The 25,312-nt window shown below is 39.7% G+C and overlaps 1 protein-coding gene across 1 annotated transcript; it reads left to right on the top strand.

Moving 5' to 3' along the window:
• The first annotated feature begins 6,164 nt into the window (after positions 1-6,164).
• On the top strand, positions 6,165-21,423 carry PYY (peptide YY). The gene is made up of 4 exons (XM_077460014.1): positions 6,165-6,322; positions 17,226-17,413; positions 19,513-19,596; positions 21,080-21,423. Exons 1-4 carry the CDS (start codon positions 6,212-6,214, stop codon positions 21,105-21,107), a joined length of 411 nt encoding a protein of 136 aa, XP_077316140.1. The 5' UTR covers positions 6,165-6,211; the 3' UTR covers positions 21,108-21,423.
• The last annotated feature ends 3,889 nt before the right edge of the window (positions 21,424-25,312 follow it).

Below are 25,312 nucleotides of genomic sequence, written 5' to 3'. Positions count from 1 at the left end.
GGATGATACTTTATTACTACTCTAGGCAGCAGGTCCAGTTTTTATTTTTATTAGGCTGGCCTGGAGACCCATAGGGTGATAGAATTGCAGTGGTTATTTTTGAGGCTGGACTAAGTCTGGGGGAAAAGTAGTGAATACACCTGCAAAGCAATGGCTAGCATCTTTGTTTTGTATCATGTATGCACATAATATTCTCAGGCTCCTATGTTGCCAACTTGCTTCTGGATTGGAAAGAAAGAATGGATTAACTCATCAACTCATTTGTCAACCCCTGAAGTTTATTGGCAGCATGGAGTCCAATTAGTACCCATGCCTAGTGATCCTTGGGTTAGAGAGGTCGATATCTGCTTGGAATCTGTGTGTAGATTTCCTCACGGTGCTCTGTTTTTTCTTTAATGCCTGGCATTTAATTGTGACCCATTCTAAGTCGCTTTCTTAAAAGGCCCTGGTGTCTCAAGAAACCCCAGTGGGTAATCACAACAGGAAAAGGATCCTATAGGAGTTGTGGGACAGCCCATTCCAAAACAGTGGGCATCAATATGGAGTCCCTCCCACGTTGTAGCTACAAAAGCCTCCAGTCTTCTGGAAATACTTTTTGGAGTGTGTCTGTAGAAATTTGTGCTCATTCACTCAACATTTTTTAAGGTCTGGTACTGATGGTGGACAAAGGACCTGCCATACACTTCCCAAAGGTGTTCAGTATTGTTGAGGTCAGGTCTCTGTCCCCAAGCAGGACACTAGCGTTCCTACACACCAAACCATGTCTTTTTAGAGCTGACTTGGTGCACGGGGACACAGTCATACTAAACCAGAAGATGACCTTCCTAAAACTGTTGGTGCAAGTTGGAAGAGAACAAAATGTCTAAAATTTTGTTGCATGCAGTAACACTAACAGAACCCATCAATGAAAACCTCTGAACTTAATAATTTAAAGGGTCAACAACATACTGTTGGCCATACAGGTGGGAATGGTGGTTGATAAACTTTTGGCCATTAACTAAGTGACCCGTTAGTGGATTTTAGGCAAGGTTTCGGGAAACGGTGTTTGATTTGGTGAGCCTGTTAAGTTTCATGTCTTTCTGGAAAAGCAATACAATTTATGACCTACTAATAGATAGCAGCACTATCCACTATTGTGATGTGCTTTAACAAGTACAATTCAGTTTCTGTATCCATTTACTCCCAATTTAATTTGTTCATTTCTTTATTATATTTAATACATCTGTAAAATGTGTCTGGTTCTCAGCGCTTGTACTTAAATGGTCAAGTATCATACATTGATAGAGCAAATAATTGCACGCATTCATTTTATTCTAGCTGTTTTTTAGTCCTAAAATACCCCATATGTCACTTATACTTTGTCCTACGCTTACTTGAAACATCACAGTGACTGACAACTCAACTATCAGCAGCATAAAAAAAAAAAAAAAAAGTTTTGCTTTGCCTACACCCTATATGACTGTTCACAATAACCTGGTACAGAAGGAGAAGAAGGGTTAAGAGTTGTCTTATATAGGATAAATGCATACAATGTGTTTCTGGTTTAAACCAAAGGTTCTTTTGCCCATATTGTTTTGCAAAAATTACATATAAAATAAAATAAAATTAAGTTAATAAAAAAAAGTAAAAAAATAAAATAAAAAATAAAAAAGCCCTGAAGAGCAATAAAACCAGACAGAGGTTCTGAATGTTTCATGCTGTATCAAAAACGAAGAACATTTTTGGTTAGATATATACTCTTTGATCTCATTGTATTAAAGCCATGGAAGTCCCACTTATCTTGTCCTTTAGTCAACTATTTTTTTCAGATCTCCTATTCTCGGTAGACTTCCCTATATTTCTGCCTTTTCTTGACGCTTGGGTTTTACTGAAACGAGTTTACAAATTGAAAAGCATTCTCCTTAATACTTGTGGAGAGACCACAATACACTGATAGACCATAGAGCTGTCCTTATGTTCTGCATTGCATACACCCACCCTTCCATGATCACCCAATTGGTTGTGCATGAAAAGGTCAGAACATCCATAAACTAAAAACTGCACAGTTTTTTTGGAGTGAAACAGCTTGATATCCTTGATCATAATAGGGTTAAAAGGTTCCACCCACCCAAAAATGTTTTTGGTTCTAAGTGGAGGATAGTGGGGTAAATCAACCAACTAGCTTCTTAGGTAATCTTGATATTTCAATAACGAGATCTACTTGTGAGTACTTTTTTTTTTTACCACCTGGGTGTTTTGGGTGTTTGCGTCCACCTTTTCTGGGACCATTGTCACCAGATTCAAAACTTTACAGTGGTCACCAGAACAGCAGGTCCAATATGTTTGAGAGACTGTCTAATGTTGGCCACGTAAGTATCAATTGTTTTTATCCAATCGATGTGCGATTGGATCACAACGATCAAATCCTCATACTGTTCAAATAGCCATGAGTTCCTTTCTGACCAATCAACACTCAATTTCGATTTTGGATTTGGTCAGTCTGAGTCGAATAGCCAGGGTGCCAAATTCTTTCCCATTGTGAATTTGACAGTACACACAATTGTATTTCAATTGATCATATTATGAGGCACATCTCGTGGAAACAGATGTGATAAATAACATACGATCATAAGTTAAGATCATATCTTAACCATATATTGAAATCCAGCCCCCCCCCCCCAATTGTGGAAAATCAATCAACCAATAGGTTGGAGACTATCAATTATTGGTATAGGATAATAAATCAATCATTTATCAAAGTATGTATGGCCACCCTAAGAATTCCTATTATGGTGGCCACATGCACTTCAATTTTTTTTTTTTTATCCGATCAAGCTTGAATTTGATAAAAACAGTAGAATCCACAAACAAACAAACAATCAAATAGCCATAAACTTCCTTTCCAGTCATTTGACTCAGTTTAGATCAGATTGGAATAACTGAGCTGATTGAGGAGGGCAGAAAATTATCGAATGCTTTGCATCATTTGGCAGCACTGAGATACAATTGTATTTATGAACAAAGTATTTTAATTGATCAGATAAGATTATGTAGCACTGTCCCCCGAAGGAGCGGCTGGTTTTGTTGGGCTTACCGTTACCTTCTTGACCTCGTGTACATCTAGGGGTTTCCCGAGGTAGATGGCCCAAAGAATTGTAGAAACTGACACTGGATCCGCTTTTGGGATTTTTATTTGCAAAACAGGTAGACAAAACACAGTCTCTTAATGAAAGATAGAGGGTTTAGGTAGAAAGTTCAGGTACTCAAGAACTGCTCAAGATAGGAGGTCTCTCACTATAGAAATCCAGAGAATGGCCACTCACAACTGGCTTCTCACAGCTACCCGATAGAGCGTTCGAATAAAGCAAAGTCTCTGCCACAGACTTGCATGTAGAACGCTTGAACAAAGTCTCTGCCACAGACTTGCATGTAGAACGCTTGAACAAAGTCTCTGCCACAGACTTGTTGTAGAACACTTGTAGTAACTGAAGGATGTAGACAAATTTAGAGAGCCCTCATACGGTACCAGTATCTTGCAGCCGGTTCGGCGATACCGTACGAGTGTAGATTCGCTTGGGGTCTTTCAACTGAGCCTCCAGGCTCTTTCTGAGAAGCCAGCCTTCAGCATGGCCTTCTCCCGAAGAGTCCTCCCCTGGTTGCTTCTTCAGTTGCTGGGCCTCTCCACAGATGAGACGGCACCGGACAACCTTTGAATCCTCCTTCCAGTTACTTTGCCTTGGGCTAGCCAACCCCGAGACAAGGAACTGAATGGATCCGCACCCCAGGCCATCAGGGCTATGGGGGCTGGTCAGGAGAACCAGGATCAAAAGGGACAGAAAGATCTTCTGGACCAGAACCCAGAAGCATGTGATATCAGTACCTTCAGTACCCTCTCCCAGAATGCACAGCAAGATGACACTCCCACTGGCACTCAATGCGCCTAGCTAAACTGCATTCTCACACTTGCCAGAAGTGACAGCGACACCTGTGGCCAAGCAGAACCCAGTGCAATCTAGCTAGACTGGTACTGAAACCATAATTTGGTATAATCAAGCCCAAAACCTGCGGTTTTAGGAATTTTAAATAGAAAAAAAATACATAGCACATGCTCTTCAGGAGCCGGAGCTACAAATACATGGTGGAAACAGAAGTGTGTTCAATAACTTTCAGTAGTAAGTTAACAGGGGAAAAAAAAAAAAAAGTAGTTTTTACCATCCCGATACCTCCAAAGCTGTGATCTTCTGATGCAGGACCTGGACCACTCGTCAGAATTGTTGCTTGTGTCTACCTATTCCACCCCCCATCCTCCATTCATAAAAAGTTGTACGCAATGAAACGTGCCCTATGAATGGAGGAAGTGGACTATTCATTCATCCGCCCATCCTCCATTCATAGAGTGCTTTTCATTGCTGGAAGCTATAGTACAGTTTCTATAAATCGAAAGCAGGGGGTGCTTTTCTGGAACACGGTTAACCCTCCTAAATAAATATATTTAGAAAAATTGTGATGTTTATTTTAACCACTTCAGCACCAGGCCTTTTTTGGCACTTGTTTACATGTAAAAATCAGTATTTTGTGCTATAAAATTAGCTTGAACCTCCAAATATACATAATATATATATATATATATATATATATATATATATATATATATATATATATATATTTTTTTTTTTTTTTATAGCAGAGGCCCTAGAGAATAAATTGGTGGGTGTATTTTAATGTATAATCCAATACATAACCCAATTTTTTGTTACTATTCACTCAGTGATTTGCCATGACAGCTACAGGCACAGGGGTTCAATTGTGCTTTTCACTTGCCTAAAAATCTGTCAAGCTTTACCATTTCATTTCAGCAATCATTTTCAATCAAAATAATTGGGGATCCCACCATGAAGTTCATTGCTCACTCAGGTGATCCCGCCACAAAGGTCATTGTCCACGCACTACCTCTATAGAGCGACAGTGCCTATAACAGGCACAGGGGTTCAATTGTTGCTTTTCTGCTACCACACCATTGGGGCTTTCAATGGAGGCAATAAGTGGTCACTTTAGCACACATTACTCCGCTATAGTGCATTGCTGTCACCCACCCTGAGAAACAACAGGTAGCCATCACTGGAATACATGTAGGTCGAAAATCGCTGCAATGAGGAGGCAGCAGATTAGCAGTACTGATATGCAACAAAGGACAAAAAAGGGTCAATCAGCTAAACGACAATTCTTTATGATACATGGTGCTTCCACAATATAAAGGTCATTCAGGTAAGCTGGCCACAGACAGATCGAAATTTGTCGGGTTCATCAGGGACCAGGCGAATTTCTATCCATCTGTGGCCATTCCCAGGACTGTTGAACAGGACTCTTTGTAAACTTTTATTCGATCAGTGGTTGCAGCGCTGATCACTACATTATGACAGCAGAGGCATCAGAATAGAATAGCACTGTTGGGAGGATTCCTTGATCCATCTTGCTTGTGTGGATGGAGGAACCCATTCGTTTTTTTCGCCAATTGATAAAAATAAAATAAATAAATCTATGGCTAGTCTTAGGGCTTTCTTCGACTTTATTTGCCCTTCTAATATACCCTGTTTCTTAAGATTGCCCCTAGAGTAGGAAAATCCATAGTAACATATGGACAGCTTAGAGGTCCAACTTTCCAAGCCAAGCCTATGGACCTCTATAAATTCTTTGGTCTATTCATCTGCTAAAATAACAAACTTGGGATGCTAATGAGCACCCAATGTGTGTATCACAAGACCGTACAAATACGAATGAGGACGCTAATGTTCGCATACACTGATAGTGTTTTTTTTTACAGGCAATAAACCCAAACAATCACAAGCGGACTTCTTCATACATGAACAAATAAAAGGCAAATGTCTTAACCCTCCTCCCAAACATTATCAACTAATTAACTGCCATCTACGGCCATCAAATGATAAAACAATTGAGTTGTAAAAGCAGATTATGCCCTATACCTGAAGGTTAATAGACTGTCTATTTTGCACCCACGCACACCTCTGATGCCCCCACCCAACCTCTTTGGTCCTTAACACCCCCACCTTCCCCATGACACGCACAAGGTACCAAAATAGACAAGTCATTGATCAATCAGGGATGAGTGAGTGTGTGCTCATAGGGGAAACAAGGGAAGTTTAAGGAAGGAGGAGGAGGAGTCTGGCTTATTCTTCAGCAATCACAAGACATATAAACCCATAGACATCAGAGGATGAAACAGAATCTTCTAAGCAGCCTACAAAGACAGACAGAGAGCGAGAGGGATACAGAGGAACCTAAAGCATCCTTACCTTCCTGCACATCCCCTTCCTTCCAACAGACAGTAAGTAACTTATTCTTATGCTGTTACTTATATGAATATCACCAACATATACCGCAGCACTTTGCAAAGTGCACAGAACAATTTGCAATGTGGTGCATATAGCCTTAGGGTTTCGTCAAGAAACCCTGTCATGGAAGAGATACTGGGGTTGATCATTGTTTCTCCGCTGAAAATGCTAGTTACCTGTCTGTCATGTTGAGCCACTGGCTTTTAAAAGTTTTAAGCTTTTAAACGAGTCACTAACCACAGAAAAAAAGTCTACTGTTTGGAACACCAGACAAGTTGGAAGTCCTTCTTTGCGGACTCGTTCCGGGTCAGTGATTTAAAAGTAATGATTTAAGAAGAGCAATGTGTGCCAGGCGACTAGCATTTTCAAGATGGATCAGCGATGGCAGTCTCTGCCTTTTTCTCATGATGGGTTTGCTTTAACACCAGCTCTACACCCCTTTAATTGGTCACGCTGTCTGCATTCTTGCATGGGTGATGAGTCCCTCAACCAGGCAAATTCTGAAAACATGACCTCCTGGGAGTACTAAAAAAAAGCAGTTAAGGAAACACTGCTTACACTTATACGCTGTGAATTCAGTGTGAATTTAAAGCGGTACACGGTGCGAATTTGCATTGCGATTTCTGCTTGCCATGTCCAATTTCAGTGCGAATTTGTGACTAGGCAAAAAAATTTTGCAGTGATGTGAACACTGGACTGCAGTTTCAATCTGGTGCCATAGAAGTATATGGAGCTGAAATTCTCACCGCACTATCCTTGCACAGGACACCTTTTTTGAACCGGATCAAAATTGCACGACATATGTGAACAGCCTTCAATGCAAATAATGCTTTTTTTTAGGTGACATGTCAATCTCTGCTTTTCAGATCGCATCTGATCCGCATAGAAATCGCATAAATGTGATCCAGGGCTGAGGTGGATTTACTAAAACTGGAGTGCGCAAATCTGGTGCAGCTCTGCATGGTAGCCAGTATCTAAATTCAATTTGTTTAATTATCTTTTGACAAAAAAAAAACTGAAAGGCGATTGGCACAGCTGCACCAGATTATGCACTCCCCAGTTTTAGTAAATCAACCACATTGCGTACTTATGTTTCTGATTAATATTTACACATACTCTAGATCAGCCTTCTTTTTTAGCCATGGGGGAACCCTTGAAATTAATTTAGGGTCTCAACGAATCTCTGTTATTATAATAATAAAAAAAAAAAAAAAACTCATTGGGGGAAAGGGGGGTGAGTGGGAAAAAAAAGACCTTACATTGGTGGCTTTTGGGGAAGAATTCTTCCCTTACAGACAGCTAAAAAGAGAATTTATGTCATGCAGCTGGCCCTGGCAATATGTTGGTCCCATCAGCAATGTTTAAGGAACCCCTAGCAGCCTCTGGGGGAACCCTAAGGTTCAATAGAAACCTGTTCTAGAATGGCTGCTCTAGGGCCCAGATAGACTGAAGACAAATAATTTACCATTATTTTTGTTGGATTGTGAGAGTAAACCTAAATGTGTCCTGGTTACGAAAGAACCTCAGTGCAGCCAGCAAGTTATACATCCTAAAGCTGGCCATAGACTGTTCGTCTTTTGGCTGGTTCAGCAGGAATCTGCAGAACCAGCAGAGATTCCAACCATATATGGGCAGGCTGAACGTCCAGCCTGTCGGGTTTTACACGTGATTGCAGGAAAGAAAATTACTCACTCTATGCCCGGCTTTAGCCACCATGTCCCCATACTAGCCACACAGGTTGTATGCATGTTCTTACATGAGAACCTCTATGTGATTAGTTCAAACAAAAAATTTGCCCTTATCCGTTTTGACTGCTGGCTGCTTTAGAAGGTAAGTACACCCAAAACTGATGCTGATGAGTTAAACCATTTAATAAGTTTCTTATTACCCTGGGGGACTCTATTAGTGAGATCTCTGGGCTGAGTTCCCAGGTCTGCATACCCGCTATACCCACTGAGGCTCCCACCATCCCAGTTGGCATGTTATATTAAAGGAGAAAATAACAGGAGGGATTGGAACATACAATGGAGGGTGGGGACACCTAAACGCCCAGGTGGACAGAAACATAGATGGAATTTATAGCAAGGAAATCTCACTGCTGAAGATATACAAGAAGCCGTGGCTGACTCAAAAGCACCAAGCTCCATCTAGAACTAAAACATAATTTTTGGGTAGACTGGCCCTTTAATAGTTTAATGGTATGGTACCATATATAACTCCAGATAAACAATTACATTACTTATGTAGTATAAATCAGTAGGGTTATAAATACATTCATAGACACCGGACCTTGCTTCTAGTCTAATATTAATAAAATGTATAATAGAAATATAATGGAGTTGATGTACTAAAACTGGAGAGTGCAAAAACTGGATGAAAACTGATACATTTCTGTTTTAAACATAATGAATTTAAAATAAACTGGTTTGGAAGAAAAAAAAAAAAAAAAAACACGGATGCATCTGTGCATGGTAGCCAGTTTCTAACTTCAGCTTGTTCAATTAAGCTTTTGACAATAAACTGGCTTCTATGCAGAGCTGCCCCAGATTCTGCACTCTCCAGTTTTAGTAAATCAGCCCCAATGTGCCCCAGCCCAGATAATCCATACTTGTTCCAACTTGTTGAACCTTCACTAAATAATTAGTGGAGATTCTCTCTTGATAATTTGTTGGCGATTTGCAAGACACCATCTTCAGTAATTGATCTGCTAATCCTATTGACAGTTCTATATTTTAGTATTCTGTATGGTACAATGGATGTGTATCCTGAGGCTGTGTAATAATAATCCTATGTCATCCCTGCATCACTTTTTGTTTATCTTTAAGTAAATGTGTTCATATCTGAAATTAAAGTGAAAAAAAAAATATTTTATACATATATATATATATATATATATATATATATATATATATAAAATATTTATTTTTTTAGACAGTATAACCATGCAGGTTATGGTAAGAAGGGACTAAGGCAATTATAAAGCCCTCCAAACAAATCTGTCCATAGCACAGTAAAGCTTTCCTAAAAACAGAAGGTAATCACATGTCTCATTCCACAATATATCCCAAAATAAGAGAATTATTACTAATTTCAGGACAGTGGACAAGGCCATACAAATCATTCCATTATGCTCCAAAAAGCCAAATTCACATCCAGAACCACTGGTAGAAAAAAATATAGCCTAATATTCTTGAGCCATCTATTCTAAAATTTCATGATGCCGTTCCAGGCTTTTTGGCCTTCAATACAATGTAGGAAAACCATGGCTTCTATTGAGTAGGGATTACATTTTTTTGTTTTGGATAGTAAAGAATGGTTAAAACCCATCAGTAAATTTTTTGCTGCCTGTGTCCCATTGGGGAGATTTTACTCTACTTCCTATATCAGTGACGCAACCAGGAGTCAGAGGAAATCTCTACAAAATGAAGGCAATTACCTACGTAACTGTCACCAGAACAGGTATTCCCATTAGAAGATTTCCACTCACCTCCTGTTCTGGTCACAGCAGTACATTTTGGAAATCCCCTTGCTTTTTCTCGAGGACCATGGACAATCGGTGCAAATTTAGATTGGCGTATCTCCGTAACCGGGACACACACGGCAATAAAAACCTGACAGTGGTTCTAACTCCTATCTACTCTATGCAAAACTAAAGAAATTTGGCCTATGCATACACTTTGAAGTTCTTGATGTATTTCTGCCATACAATAAAGCACAACTTTATGGTCAGGTGTAAATGTTTATGTGCCAATTAAATTTCCTGGTGCAGGCCATATCTGGGTAGAAGAATTGCGACTGACCACAGAACCCATTTTGGGATCTTGGTTCATCCCCGAGATTGGGAAGCAAGGGCATGATCACATATTGGCCACAGACATACAGCTGCTTCCCAGTACAGCTGTTATTGACCAGATCATGATGATTGGCCAAGATGTCTGTACGAAGCTTTGCTTTGTTCTGTGTGTAAATATCTGCTAGCATGTGGGGGAGGCTAAATGTTATTGCTTATTTATTTCAAGTACTTATATAGTTCCATCAATTTATGCAGCACTTTACATATGTATTATACATTCACTTCAGCCCCTGCCCTCAAGGAGCTTACAATCTAAGGTTCCTAACACACATACATTACTTATGTATTGCTGTTGCCAGGTTAACGTCTTAAAATGGACATGCGCTTTGTCCATGCAACAGGTTTGCTTTACTGTTAATCCCAGCTGCAATTTATACTCCCCTTTCCTTCAATCCCCCACAACTTCATTCAATTGAGGAAGCGAAGTGACATACCTGGTACTTACCAGTACTGAGGAGCATGGCACTCCACCCTCCTATGAGAGCACACTGGTGCTTGATGATTGACTGATCAGACACCCAGCATTTTGACACAAGCGAAGGGAAAGGGGGCCCTCATCCCAAATGGAAGTTCAAGGTAGCAACATAGGGCTTCCTCTCTTCCTTTCTTTGGGCAAACAGAACAATGGTAGCGCAAAGGCAAGGCAAGTGTGGGAGTGCTGGGGGCCAATATTAAATCACACCTTTTATTAAAATCCTAGCTACCGCTATTCAGTAGACCCCCCAACCCAATGTAAAAATGATACAGAAGGAAAAACAATTTAATAAATAAATAAAAAAAAGGACCAAAGAAGATGGGAAGACTCAGGATTCCAAACCTCAAGTTAAGACACTCTTGCTTAGGCCAGTCCCTTTTAAGGATGAACCTGTTGCCTTGCCAATGTGATTTTTATTTATTTTTTTGCTCATGTGATATTTGTGAGAGCATTAAAATACCAATAAAGAAGGCTGCAGAATATCAAATACTTTTTGAGAGGGTTGTAGTTTGCAATTTAAATGGAATATTTTTAATAAAAAAAAAAAAAAAAAATCAGTGTTTTATAGCATGGACATCTAATGATATCAATAGCTCATTTATTTGAAGGTATACATTTTCTGTGGGTTTCAGGAAAACACAAAACACAGTAACATAGCGTAAACAGTTATTAATGTGTTTTTTATTCCTTTTTTTTTTAAATTGAAGAAGTTTTTACAAGTTAGAGCCCATATCCATCTTTTTTATTGCTGCCTGTACCCCTGCTAAGGACATTAACCCTGTCTTGGTGGTCATTAATGTTGAATGGGAAATCTAAGATTTTTATTTACCAGAATAGAAAAAAAAAGGGGGGGGGGAGGTTGAATGTTCCAATGGGGGCACATGTTCTGGCGAAAACTGTCTAAAGGGGCTAATTTCCCTTTACTTCCTGTTGTGTCTACAGGAAGTGAGGACAAGGTGTTTAGCTATTTCCAAAAATGAAAAAAGTTTGGGCTTTAAACATACTTTAAAGGGAACTCCAGCTAAGAAATATAGCACCAAACATTTTACATATTTGGAATAGGAATGAACCTTGACATTTAATAACATTTTGCAACCCACATCTAACATGTTTCCAAGAACTGCAATTTAGGGAAGACTCCATGGAATGTTAGTAAATCCCTAAGTAGTTTAGAAAAACAAAGTATTTGCTATGATCTAATTTGTCATCTGAAGCTGTCATTAATTACATCTCTCAAAGACTCTAGTTATGAAATCTCGCCACCCAGTTAGGACTTCTATCTGGCTACAATATGGGTTGATAGTTTATGGGTTTTTCACAGCTTCTATAGCATATTTAGTAATAAAAATACAAAGCATACCTTCTATCTTTATTTTAAAAAAAACAACACACATTTAATGCGTTATTCTAAATATAAAATCGTGAGGCTACCTTGCATCCCCTATGGACTTACCCATGTACACCAAGGAAGACAATACAAGAACATAGTTAATGTGACAGTTGTTTTGAATCTACCTGTAGAGGGTTTCCCTGGAGGAGGTGGTGGGGGACAAGGGCTGTTGGCTATTGGAGGATACTTTGATCACACACACACACGGAAAATCTCTGTACAATGAGTGCTGATCATATGCTAAAAGAAGCATGTGTTTAACCAAGCTTGCTTCAAGTCTGCTCATTGGCCAAGTCACAAGCTATACTGCAGCAGGTTCAAGGACTAATATCCCATTACCTGTCCTTCTCTATGAAGCTTTAGCTCATCTAAGACCAACCTTAACCTTTCCGATTTCTTGTATTTTTGCAGCAATTGGCCAGGTTTATTCAGCAGGTAACCTAATAATTGACTTTTTGTTTTTTGTTTTTTTATAGCCAATAGCCCATATGAGGAGTTTTATGATCTCTGACCATATGTATTGGTGCTTTTGTAAATATGTTTGAGAGATTACTCAAGCCAGTAAAGTATACACAGATCCATAATTACACACCTCCTTAGTTACACATTGTAGCATTTGTGATATTTACCTTAAAAAAGGATGCTATGACATACATATATAATGCGCATTAAACGCTCAGTAGAAACAATACACTTATTATTGTGGACTCTGGCCATCACACTTTTATGATGCCTCGATACAGGCACATTGCAAATTTCTGAAACTTTAGTAAGTGGTAAATTAAAGTGAACCTGTGCCCATTATCATGGCATTAAGACAATCATAGGCCCTCATTCATCCCTGCATCGAAGCCTTCATTCATCTCCATATCTGTAGGCATTGGAAAGAAATTCATTTTAAGAAATTGTGATATTTAAGAATGATTAACATCACATTAAAACACAGCTAAATAACTAAATGCAGGCTTGTTTTAAAGCTCCTACTGCTCATTAATAATATGCAAGTCTGCTGTCCACCGTCTCATAAATAGGCATACACTTCAATTAGGTGGGCTATATTTCTGTGAGTTCATGGTGTCATCATTATATTATGCACTATGTCTGGGATATGCAATTAGCGGTCCTCCAGCTGTTGCAGAACTACAATTCCCATGAGGCATAGCAAGACCGTGACAGCCACAAGTATGACACCCAGAGGCAGAGGCATGATGGGACTTGTAGTTTTGCAACAGCTGGAGGACCGCTAATTGTATATCCCTGCACTATATGAATACAAAGTTTGCAGAAACCTGACCATTACTCCAATATGAGTTTAGCAAAATTGTGGAGAAGTGTGGCTATGGGGTCCGTTTCAGATATGGCACCTCATCCCCAAATATTTAGAGACAAAAAAAGTAGTTGGAGGGGAAGGGGATTATTATGGTGCCTAGATTCATCAAAGACAAGGAAATATATTTAAAAAGAACAATTTTAATACATAATAAAACAAAATACAAAAGTCACAATGGTATCAAAAAGATTTGTACAATCATAAATAGACAAAAGCACCTCATTGGATGTGCTTTTGTCTATTTATGTCCCCTCCAACTACCTTTTTTGTCTCCACTATGAGTTTGTTGGATATTCCACTCCAAAATCAAAAATAGTAATATAGAGTTATCCTCCCTTGTGACTAGAACATCCTCCACTCTTCCGGGAAGGCTTTCCACCAGACCTAGAGTAGATCTGTGGCCAGTCAGCCAAAAGTATTTGTTGGGTCAGGTACTGATGTTGGATCAGAAGGCCTGTTTTTAATTAGGTTGAGCTCAGGGCTCTGTACAGGGCACTAGGGTTCCTCCACTCCAAACCTATCAAAATATGTCTTTATGGAGCTGGCTTTGTACACAAGGGCCTTCCCTAAAACTAGCACCATAAGGTTGAAAGGGCACAGTCATCTAAATGTCATCTAAACAGGTCTGGAAAACACCTGAACTCAATTATTTAGAGGGGTGTCCACATGATTTTGGCCTTATAATAAGTGCAATGATCAGTTTTCCACAAGCTCTTGGCCTTATAGTGCATTTAGGTATACTTGGAGCCTGGTGGGTGGGTCAGTTTTTGGCTTCTTAGATCTCAGATACATCAATAGTAATATCTCCATATTTCCGGGCTCCGGATTTTGGTGTGTCCCAGCTCCTCCTTAATAAAGATCGAAAAAATTGAAATTCAGCAAGAATGGGCGATAGCCCCTCAATTGCCACAGGTGTGGAGACCTGGGAACTCATCACAGAGACCTCAACATTAGAGTCCCTAGGATATATATTAAATGGTCAGGTTGTTTAGCTCTCCGTGAATCTATCCAAACTGAATTGAGGAATAGATGTAACAGTTCTATAAAATAACATTGGATAACCAAAATATTCAGAGGCTTCTTTTCTGTTTATTGTTTGGAGCCAGTGTTATACTTTGCAATTTCTAAAGAATTGAAGGGATAGTGTTTGATGCTCACATCAAAGCTGAATCTTGTTGTTCAAGATGTATTTCTGAGACATGCAAATGATATACATTTGTAACTCTTCTGCAAAGGACTCCAAAAAACAGACTGAAATGCAAACCATTTAGAGGCTGGATTCACATTGTTCTATACATGTGGTAATGCACATGTGTAGGCGTGAATGGACCCATAAAAAATCCCTTTTAGAACACACTACACAGCAGCACATGGATCTCAACCAGCTACTACTTGAAATAAATTTTCATGCACCAAAATTGATACAATTTTAAAAATAAAATGGAAAAATGTGAATAGACCCTCAAGATTTGCTTTGTAGCTCACTGCAGCTTATCTTCTAATGGACCACAGAAAGAGAAGAGGTTGCCTATAATGGGATTACTTGTTAGGGGAGTAGCTGTAGAAAGTCAAATGTTATTGGAGGAGGGGAAATAAATAACTGTCTAATATACAATAAAGTCATAATTATGACTGGTTAGATTCTGGTGAACCGTAATACAAGCTGGCTACTTTATTTGCCTCATTTGTAAAATCTCCCGGAAGAGGTCTTGGCTCTACTCCATGGATGTAAATTTTACGCCATTCTTGGATTCCCCCAAAGGTAAAATGTCAGTTTTGTGCGGACCTAGACTTTAAATTTTGACTATGACCCGAATTTTTTTTTTTTTTTAATTCTCATCTGAGTTTTTACTAAACTCACCTGGTTTCAAATCCGTTTAAAATGGCCATAAATAGAAAATCATAAATTTTACCAGCCTAAATTTAAACTAGAGAACTAACCAGAAAACTTGTAAATGTGTGTCACTCCTTGGAAGTTCATACTTTTTTTTTCTTTTTAAAGTAATAATCAAACACACGGGTTAGATACTCCTTTTAAAAAAGTGCTGTGGAATATAACAGTAAATACAGTGTTCTCCATGACAACCCAACAGAAGGGACATGGCTTCTCATTGTCATCCTGACAGTAGGATGCCATGAGGTACCCTGTCCCTGACGGTAAGCAGTTTCTCCTTTGCACCCTACCAGTAGGGGCCAGGTTCCCCACTTTCACCATGACAGATAAATATTTGTTGTACCCCATGGCATCCTTACATTGGGGACAGAGTTATCCCCTGTATCCTGACAGTAGGAATAGAGTACCCCATGGCATCCTAACATTTAGGCAATGGGTTCCCCCTTGCACCCCCACAGTAGCAGTGGGGTCCCCTGATGCATCTTTACAGCCTAAACTGAGTTTCCTGTTGTGAATAAAATATGGAATACCTGCAGTGACAACCAATGACCCAATCTCAAAATAGAAATAAAAAAAAAATAGATAACCTGCTGCTGCAAATACTCCTAGCGCCCCCCTCTCCCAATAGTAATTCCTGAATCTGCTCCTTTCCACTTTTCAGTTTATGCTTTGTATGATCCAGCATCTCTTGGTGCAAATTTAGGATTTCAAGTCTAGTAAAAAATTGACCACTAATGTCCCAGAGAGGTACAAGAAAAGTGGCTTACCTCTAATACATAGCTCCCAACTGCCCCGGATTTGAAAAACAGTCCCTCTTTGCTCCTCATTTGGCACCATTTATCCTTCAAAAAGGGTTTCGCAATGCTAAACCTTTCATCCAATTTCAAAAGGCAGTATAAAGAAATACTAATGGTTAAAAAAAAGCACTTGTGGGTTTAACTAATCTTTTTAGTGTAATATTCTTCCTAAAAGGGGGTGTGGCAGGGGGTATGTCCTATGCTTCCATACTTTTGCTAATAGGTATCCTTCATTCCCCATCTCAAAAAGTTGGAAGGTATGTACAACATCTACTAAAAACAAAATTACTTTGTATGGAAGGCATTTTACTAGTTTAGTTATTGATTACTCCTATATTCTTATGACTATGCTGTCTGCAGCCCCCATCCTAGCTACCTGGACTTGCAGATTTGTATATTGACATACTTGATGACGAAGAAAGAATTGTATAACCAATAGACGAGGGGTTAGAAATGAAAGACAGCGATATACAGTTTTGGGGGTCCAAGAGAAGAGTAGAATCAAGTCATTGGACACATTTACGCCTGATAGCTTGAGTTCAGCAGCTCTTTAAAAATAAAAATGGCCTCACCGAGAAGTAGGGGTCACGCAAATCAGGAAATCCAAAAGTATTTGGGCCACAAAGAGCACCAAAGAAAATTTGGCAGAAATCCAAAGCCTCTAAATTTCACAAGTAACAACAAGAAAGCATCAATGTGTCTCAGGGCCAAATAAAACCCCCCTTTATTGGGGCCTCAAAAACATATCAAAGTATTTAGTGGACTCAAAGAACAGAGCTCGTGGACACACAAATCTGTGGCAGGAGAAATTCAGAACACTCAATTAGTTGGGCCAGTATCGGCAACAAATTAATGGAGTCCCCCCCCATAATATGTTAACTACCTTTTCTTTCTTTGCTATTAGTTGTAAAATAAAAGGCTTTGGACTTCTACAACATTTGTTTGGCGTGCTTTGTGGCTCAACTATCCAGTTGAAGGGGACACTCATTTTACAGGGGAGGCCTCATTATGTTATCCAGTAGTCATCTCATACCATGTAAGAAATTGGTAGATGTATGCACTTCATAGTATATTCCCAGATTTTGCCATCCTGTAGTTCAAGGTCTGCGGACACTCACAGACCTACTAAAAATTCAATCTTTTGTGTTGTCCTTCAGATGGTGACCTCCTTGAAGCTCTGGCCAATGATGGTAGCCGTTACAATCTGCGTCTTAATATGTCTAGGAACGATAGTAGAGGGATATCCACCCAAACCGGAAAACCCTGGAGAAGACGCTTCACCAGAAGAAATGACCAAATATTTGACAGCCCTGCGGCATTACATCAACCTGGTGACACGGCAGAGGTGAGTAGCTGGTTTCTTTCGGCGCAGTCTGGCTGACAAAGGTTTATTAAGTCTAACAAGAATAATACTTTTCACACTATAGTATGTTCTACATTTTTAACCACTTACCTACACAATCATTAAAACGTGAATAGAAACCCAAGAACAAAAAATGTAATGCATTGCAGCTTACCAGTCCTTACATGGGGTGGCTGCATTTGTTTTTGTTTCTGGGTTTCTTCCTTTATTTCCACCTGGTGATCCGGCCAGTAACTCACTTTTTGTCTTAGGATGACAACACTCTCTCACTGTCCTGTATTTATGGAGGAGCAGTGGTGTCACCCTAGGAGGGGAGGGGTTTTAGATTACAGAGTACTTCTCTCCTCCATAACATAGGGGTGTCTGTAGTCTCAGAAAGAACTGCTAATAAAAAAAAAGTTAATTGTGACACAAACCCTTTAATATAAGCCTGCCATTAGAAAATACAGAGGGTAATTACGGACAATGTTGACCTACTGGCTTTAATCTTAAACTTCAAAACTTTGAGTCAGACCCCAAACACAGATCCCAAAAATCAGAATAAATAGGAATCTTTAACTGCAGACTTGTGAGGGGTCATTGAGACAAAGTGCTGAAGCAAACAGCCAGTCAATAAGCAATTTCCATGGGAGAATTCAACAATGGCAGTCTCCATCTTTCTGCCATGTCAGGTTCACTTTATATACAGCTTTGTCTACTAGTAGTATATTAATGCATCTTTAATGCATTTTGTAAGGTGGCATATTGAAATTTTGGAAAAACTGGTCTCTTTAATGTGGTACATAATTTTATCTTTTTGGTTTTACTTGACAATAGGTTTACGACCTCATGCACACTAATGCTCCACTTTAAGGAGCGTTTGACATTTCTTCTGCCTCTAAATGCCACTCAGTGTTATTCTATGTATCTATGCACACATAGGCATTTACAGATGTTTTTAGGCAGAACACCCCCCCCACTGCCAGGAGCGGCAGCGTCTTGGCTGAAAAAACGCTTGAAATGCCTAAATGCTTATGAATGCACATAAAAAAGTGTTGAGGTGCATTTAATGCTTGAGCGTTTATTCATTTCACTGGCCAGAATATATTATTATTCTGGCAGGTGAAAATTATTAATGCCCCAGCACCTAAATACATTTACAAAAATGTGGCTTTAGACACCATGATGAACCGCCTGGCACCCAGCCGGGTTGCCTCCGCCAAGATACAGCTTTCTCCACTCTGGAACCCCAAATTATAGCTTAGAATTACACTGAAGAATTGGACGATACTAGCTTAAGTGCAAGCTTGAACTGTATTTGCACTGATTGTAAACGCTCACACAATATATATACCGCACAAAATCAGATAAGAGCTTGATTACATACAAATTAGTGGCTAAGGGGGAATCATCAGAGCATAGTGGGCGACACACCATCACCCCACCCAAACCTTTGCTCAGCTTGAGTCACGGCCTGTCCGAAAGATATGAATACTCCTTTTTACTGGCTGCCTGCAGTTCACACCCTGGTCACAGTGAACAGCCAGTACAGGGACTTCCTACATCATTACAGTTAACCTGTTCTTGCCAGTTGTACACATGTGGCAGCAGGAAGGGTGGCCTAGCCACTACTCATAAGCACCCATGGGGACTTGCTATTCTATGCTAAGAGAACCCTTGCTGTGCACTCCTGGACAAGCTCCCAATCATGTGACCACTGTGAGAGTCAATTACTGTGGTTGCATGACCAGGAAGCCTGCATATGCACATTAAGAGCCTCTTAAGGGGCTGCATTGACAAAGGGTTAAGAAATAGGTGCTGCACGCTGACAAGTCATCTGCATCCTCTGCCGTTAGCAACTTTCCATTGACAGACTGGACAGCACTACAATGCAAAAATTACCACATTTTGGGGTGTTTTTGACTCTCCAAATGCGGATGTGCAGATTATAGGAAGCTACTCTAGTATAAAGAAAAAAAAATAAATGTAGGCACTTCTACACGTAGCAAGGCAGATAAATGTGACTCAAAGCAGTGAAGAATATAATCTGGTTAGAATTTACAGGCATTGTAATTACTTCCAATTGTCTTCTTATATTTCAGGTATGGAAAGAGGGACAATCCCGCTGACAACCTGCTTTCTGATCTTCTGTACGGTGACAACGGAAACTACAACAGCAGATCACGGTAAGTGTATGCACAACATACGCAATCATATTTGATGAAAGCAGTTCAGACTGCAAAGGTGAGATGGAACCCGGCAGCGGTCATCTTATATAACAACCAATCACAACTACAACAAAATGGTGCCCAATTGACTCACTGCCCATACGGTGCACCTTTTTTCATCAAAAATCGATTCAGCTTAGTCTCCGGCCCATAGGAGAACCCAAGCTAATGCGTTTCACCGAATGTGGGGCTTAATCATAGAGACTACCAATCACCAAAAACCAAAATTGTGTTTATAATTGGTTGCTCATTAAAAAATGGGAATTACCAATTAGGATTTTTGCATTTAAGACTTTAGAATGAATATTACAAAAAAAATAGTGACCAATTGAGAACATAGATATGCATCTAGATCTATAATGACCTACCTGAACTATCCCATCAATTTTTATCTACTCAGACAAGCCCTAGCATTACATACTTGTTGAAAGCTCTAAAAGGAGATTGCACAGATCTGTGTGCAGAGCCTAAATGGTTTCTTCTTGGTTCCCCCAATTTAGGCCCCTCTCCCTTGCTGAGTGCCCCCATAGCAAGCTGCTTGCTATGGGGACATGCATGCTAGTTCTCAACCCAACTGTGTCTATAAGACACAAAGCTATGCTCAGCCCTGCCCAAATTGCTTCTCTTTATTCATCTTCTATAGATTACACATTGTAACAATTCTTCTTTCCATTACAAACATACCCTGAAGCTGAAGTTTAGGTATGGCAAGGTTATATTGGTCAAGCTTGAACCAATGTAGCATATGTGCCATACCTGTGGGATCCCCATGGAAGCTGGAAATCTCTGGAGTAGAAGCCACTAATTCAGCGGCCTCCACTAGCTGTTCCCATGCTGAGCAACTGCCCCGCTGCATTGCAAACTCAGGAGGTCACTTACTTGGCATAGGCGCCATTCAAGGAACACTTTTGCATTTTCTCAAGCTAAAGTTTAAGTATAGCAATTTTGATTGGATGAGGTGAAGAGAACATGTCGCAATCTCCACCTCACCCGATCAAAATTACCATACCTAAAAACTCTATCTTTAAGTCAAGGGTGGCCAAACACTAGTAGATGTTCGAATGAACAGTCATGCTAAAATTCCTATGAAAATGCTCAGTACATTCGATGGCAAATCATAGTCATCCAATAGTACTTTAAAATTTCACTTATAACATTCAATTTAGGAATAGATGGGCTTTATGGAATGAAAGCCAAACACACTGTTAGAAATTTGTTTGCACAAGAAAAAAAAAGGTCACCCCGCTCTTTTAATATTTTCTCGTTATTTCGAAAGAAATTGAACACACCCCAATAACACTTAGAAATTCAAACAAAATTTTCTTAAAATTAAGAATTTTGAACATAATTCTACTAGTGCATGGCCAGCCTAACACAATTTAACACACATACATGAACTCCATTCTGCCTGATTAACCCTGCCCTTTTCATCTCTTCCCAGGTACGACGACTCCTACTATAAATGGTGACCCTTGGAGCCCTCTCCTCCCTCTGCTCCCCAGGTGACCGCTATCCCGCCTTCCCTTCTTTTTAAACGTATCTATTATTTTTATGCCATTTTGCATTCTGACTGGTTCCTGTATCTAGTCTCTCCGCCCAACGGAGTGCAGAGTGGTCGGTGACACCCTTCCCGGGGGGTGTGTGCAGAACACGCATGTGCGTTTCGTGTGTGTGCACCATTTCTTCCAGCGCTGCCTCTCCCATAACACACAATCCGTAATGTCTGTCTGACTGAGAAATTCACCATGTCCAGATAATAAAAGCAAGTTTAATGGAAGTAACACAGTTCTGAGTTTGCATCTGTCCGATTTATTTCGCATCAACACATTCTACACTCAATATGTCAAAGAGCAATGTAAAGAGCGCAGTCACGCATAGCAACCTGGCGCCTTTCCTCATTCTGATGGCTGTAAACTGACTCTAAAAAAGGTAAAATCTTATTGCCAATGTAGGGCCACTGTACTTTACACAATGCGTTTGTGCATTAAACTAAAAGTTCTCTCCGTGCAAAACCAACTGTTGCATGGACAAGGATGAGTTATATTACCTACCAGCATGTCTCACACGTCTCAAACACACTCCTGCAGCAGACTTCATCTTGGGTCCATAAGGAAGAGTTCACTCCATAAAGAAATAGAATATATCTCGCTGGCTGTATGTATTTTATATACTGGAGAATAGAACAAGATGTGCTAAAACACACCAAGGTGGATGGGAACACCCAAAAATCCCTGGGTGGACAGGAACACATTTATGAATTAGGAGAGATCAGGCTACTCGAGTTGCCAATATGTATAAGAAACCAGGGTCAAAGTTATATATATCATTCTCATACCATCAACATTGCTAGCGCCTAAATAAACAGGACTTTTAACGATGCATCATATAGGGTTTACATTGGGAGTGTAGTAACGCCACTGCAGCTGCATGGACGTCTGGATCTGACCTCCGCTGACCAAATCCATCTATTCCCAACAAACAAAAAATAAGTAATGAAAATTGAAAAAAAAATATCATAGGTATTACTTATAGCACAATTCCCTATTAGTAACCCTATTTCAACAAGACATTTCGCACACAAGACTGGGAGGATATTACTAAAAATAGGTGGGTTTTACGTGGGCAGAGATGAACAATTTAAATAAAATATTTTTTGGTGAATTTGTGGATGCAATAGGAGCCTTTACTAGATAAAGACTACATAGACAGAAAGCTTAAAAGGGATTGAAAACCAGGTCTTCAATGCCCAATAGAAAACATACACATTTGTGCCGCTTTTCACAGAACATAGCAAAAGCTTTTGATGAGAATTTATAAAAATACACTCAAAATACATTTTGTGAAAAGAGCATCCCATTGCCTTGCTTTCAGCCTGTGCCAGTTTTATAAATCTTCTTCCATTGTCAGTGCAGGTGGTGGATGCGGGTCTTGCAGATTAATCTTTCTCACATTACAAGCAAAAGAGGTCAAAGTGTTAATTGGTTTTATTTACTGCGTTCCAAAGCTCCTTATTTGAAACAATAATGTGTTTTTCAAGGAGACCAGAGATCTCTACAGAGGGAAATTATTATCCGTATATAGGCCGAAAGAACCGCTGCAATCTCTGAATGGAATAGCAGGTGTCATATTTTTAGGCTCCTTGGCCTGGCAGCGGTAATATGCCAAGTGACACCCTCTAGGTCTTGACAACCCAGCAAACGTAGGGGCCGATTAATAGAAACTGGAGGCAAGAAATGATCACAGAACAACCAACCATAGTGATTGCCTACCCATGTATTATGGGGAATGACAGAGGGTCACAACACTGAAAAGTCTTGATCAGGTCACTTTTGGCGTATCCCTACAAATCATAATAAAATACCTAAAATCTATTGGCATTAAAGGCAAACCCATGATGAAAAAGTTCATAAACAGGATGTTACCGCCAGTGAAAACAGAATGTCAACGTAACCTTCAGGTTCAGAGATAGACAACTGAAGTTATGACCAATTTCTTTACAGTCCAGCTCCTCTTAAAACACATAATGAGCTCAATCCACAAAACTTGCCTTATTTTAGGTACTGCACATTTAAAAAAATAATAAATTCGAAAAAAAATTTGGCAGAAGGCAGAGATGAGATTAATTTATTGCACTACTGCGCATTTTATAGTTTTTGCAGTATTTTTGGGTGTAAAAAAGTCTTTTCACAAAGGAGTCCACTTATAAAGCAGTAGTATGGCATAACTGGAAATTACAATCCATTCCAAAAAAGAAAAAAGAAAAAAAAAAAAAAAAAAAGAAAGAAAAAACACAAGCCAGGACAAGAACCCAATCATGTGTCCTTAAAATCAAGGCCAACCTCTCCCCCAGTCATGAACATCTCTAGGCTTGATGGACAACAATAAATCTGTGAGTTATCACAGATCAAACACTGTGGACAACCTTTTATGAAACAGAAAAATGCAGATTACAGAGTGGAGTAACCTAGTGGTTTATGAAAGAGAGCCAAGCGCATATTGATATCCACATGTGGAGAGTTATCACTCCTACAGTATTAAAGCTTAAGGAAGGTATCTATAACTATAAGGCACGTTCAACAAATAAATGCTCACTTCATGGCACAGAAGGACTATTCCACACCCAAGTCATACTTCTATTTATAAAAAAAACATTTATCAATAGTTAAAAAAAAATAACTCACCAGTCAACTGATACTTTGATAGAGTAAGTAGTGGCGAGCCACATAGGATAGTTTACTGTATATTTGTCAGAAACCTGCAGGAGGTTTGGTCTCCCACCTCTTATGAAGCCATAGGGGTCTTTATCTGTCAACTGGTCATCACCATTTATTTTTATATTCTATCAATCTAATGCCGTGTACACACGACAGGACTTTTCAACATCAAAAGGTCAGACGGAACGATTCCGGCAGACCATTCAATCGTGTGTGGGCTGCAGCGGACTTTTGATTTGCAAAAATCCGACAGACTTTAGAAATGGAACATGTTTCAAATTTTTCCGCCGGAACTCCGCCGGACCCAGTTCCTACCGAGAAATCTGCTCGTGTGTATGCTAGTCCAACGGACAAAAACCGACGCTAGGGCAGCTATTGGCTACTGGCTATGAACTTCCTTATTCTAGTCCGGTTGTACGTCATCACGTTCGAATCCGTCGGACTTTGGTGTGATTATGTGTGGCCAAGTCCGTTCATTCGGAAAGTCCATCAGAACTCTGTCAGAACTCCGTCAGAACTCCGTCGAAAGTCTGTCGGACCTAGTCCCTCGAAAAGTCCGTCGTATGTGCGCGGCATAAAACACCCATTAGCAAACATGACCCATCATTTAAATTTGCATGCAAGCAGCAGTTGACTGACACTGGGAGTGTCTCGACACAATAACCCCCAAAGATATACACAATTTGGCCAATTTTTTAGACACCTGACCGTCACATCTATACGAGTTTGCTGGACATCGATTCCAAATCCATGGGAACCATTACAAACTTGACCCACTTTTTGTGGCCTATAACAGCCTCCACACACTCCACTCTATTCTGGAAGTCTTTTCGCAAGATATTGGAGTGTGTCTGTTGGAATTTGTGCCCTCTCAGAGTTCAGGTACTAATGTTGGAGGGGAAGTCCTGGCTCAGTCGGCATTCTAGTTCACACCAAAATTGTTCAGATCCTGGCTCTATGCAGATCACTCTAGTTCCTCCAAAGCAAACCATGTCTTTATAGAGCTGGCTTTGTGCACAGGGATAGTGTCATGCTGGAACAGAAAAGGACATTCCCCAAACCAATAACAAATGTCGGGAGAGCAAAATGGTCTTTGTATGCCATAGCACCAACAGTATTTTCCTGCAAATAGCTGAACTCAAAAATATGGAGTATCCACATACTTTTGACCATATAGTGTGGGTGTGTTAGTCTGATATTCATACTTACGGCCATATAGTATACGAGAACCCAAGCTACCATTAATCTTTCCCCGAAATATCCCATAAAGTGGTTGACCTTTCAGAACCATAAGTTAATAGTAATAGATGTTCAAAGTTCTGAAATTCCACTGGGATATGGTAAATTGGAAGCTTACATGAAATTCTAGAGTGGTGTACTTTCAGACTCACTTGATACAACATGAATGGATTCACAGACGACTGCTACAAAACAAAGCAACTTTGGTATTTTCTATAGCT

Source organism: Lithobates pipiens, unplaced genomic scaffold (genome assembly GCF_037356315.1).
Source record: "Lithobates pipiens isolate NorthernLeopardFrog02 unplaced genomic scaffold, aLitPip1_a1.2 Scaffold_28, whole genome shotgun sequence".
Classification (NCBI taxonomy): Eukaryota; Metazoa; Chordata; class Amphibia; order Anura; family Ranidae; genus Lithobates; species Lithobates pipiens.
The sequence above is the reverse complement of the archived record's forward strand: the minus strand, read 5'-3'. Positions and strand labels throughout refer to the sequence as shown.

Excerpts from the sequence above, each read along its gene's own strand:
- PYY (XM_077460014.1), top strand. The coding sequence starts at position 6,212 with ATGAAACAGAATCTTCTAAGCAGCCTACAAAGACAGACAGAGAGCGAG. Across the intron at positions 6,323-17,225 it reads CCCCTTCCTTCCAACAGACA|ATGGTGACCTCCTTGAAGCT; the intron begins GTAAGTAACTTA and ends GTTGTCCTTCAG. Across the intron at positions 17,414-19,512 it reads AACCTGGTGACACGGCAGAG|GTATGGAAAGAGGGACAATC; the intron begins GTGAGTAGCTGG and ends CTTATATTTCAG.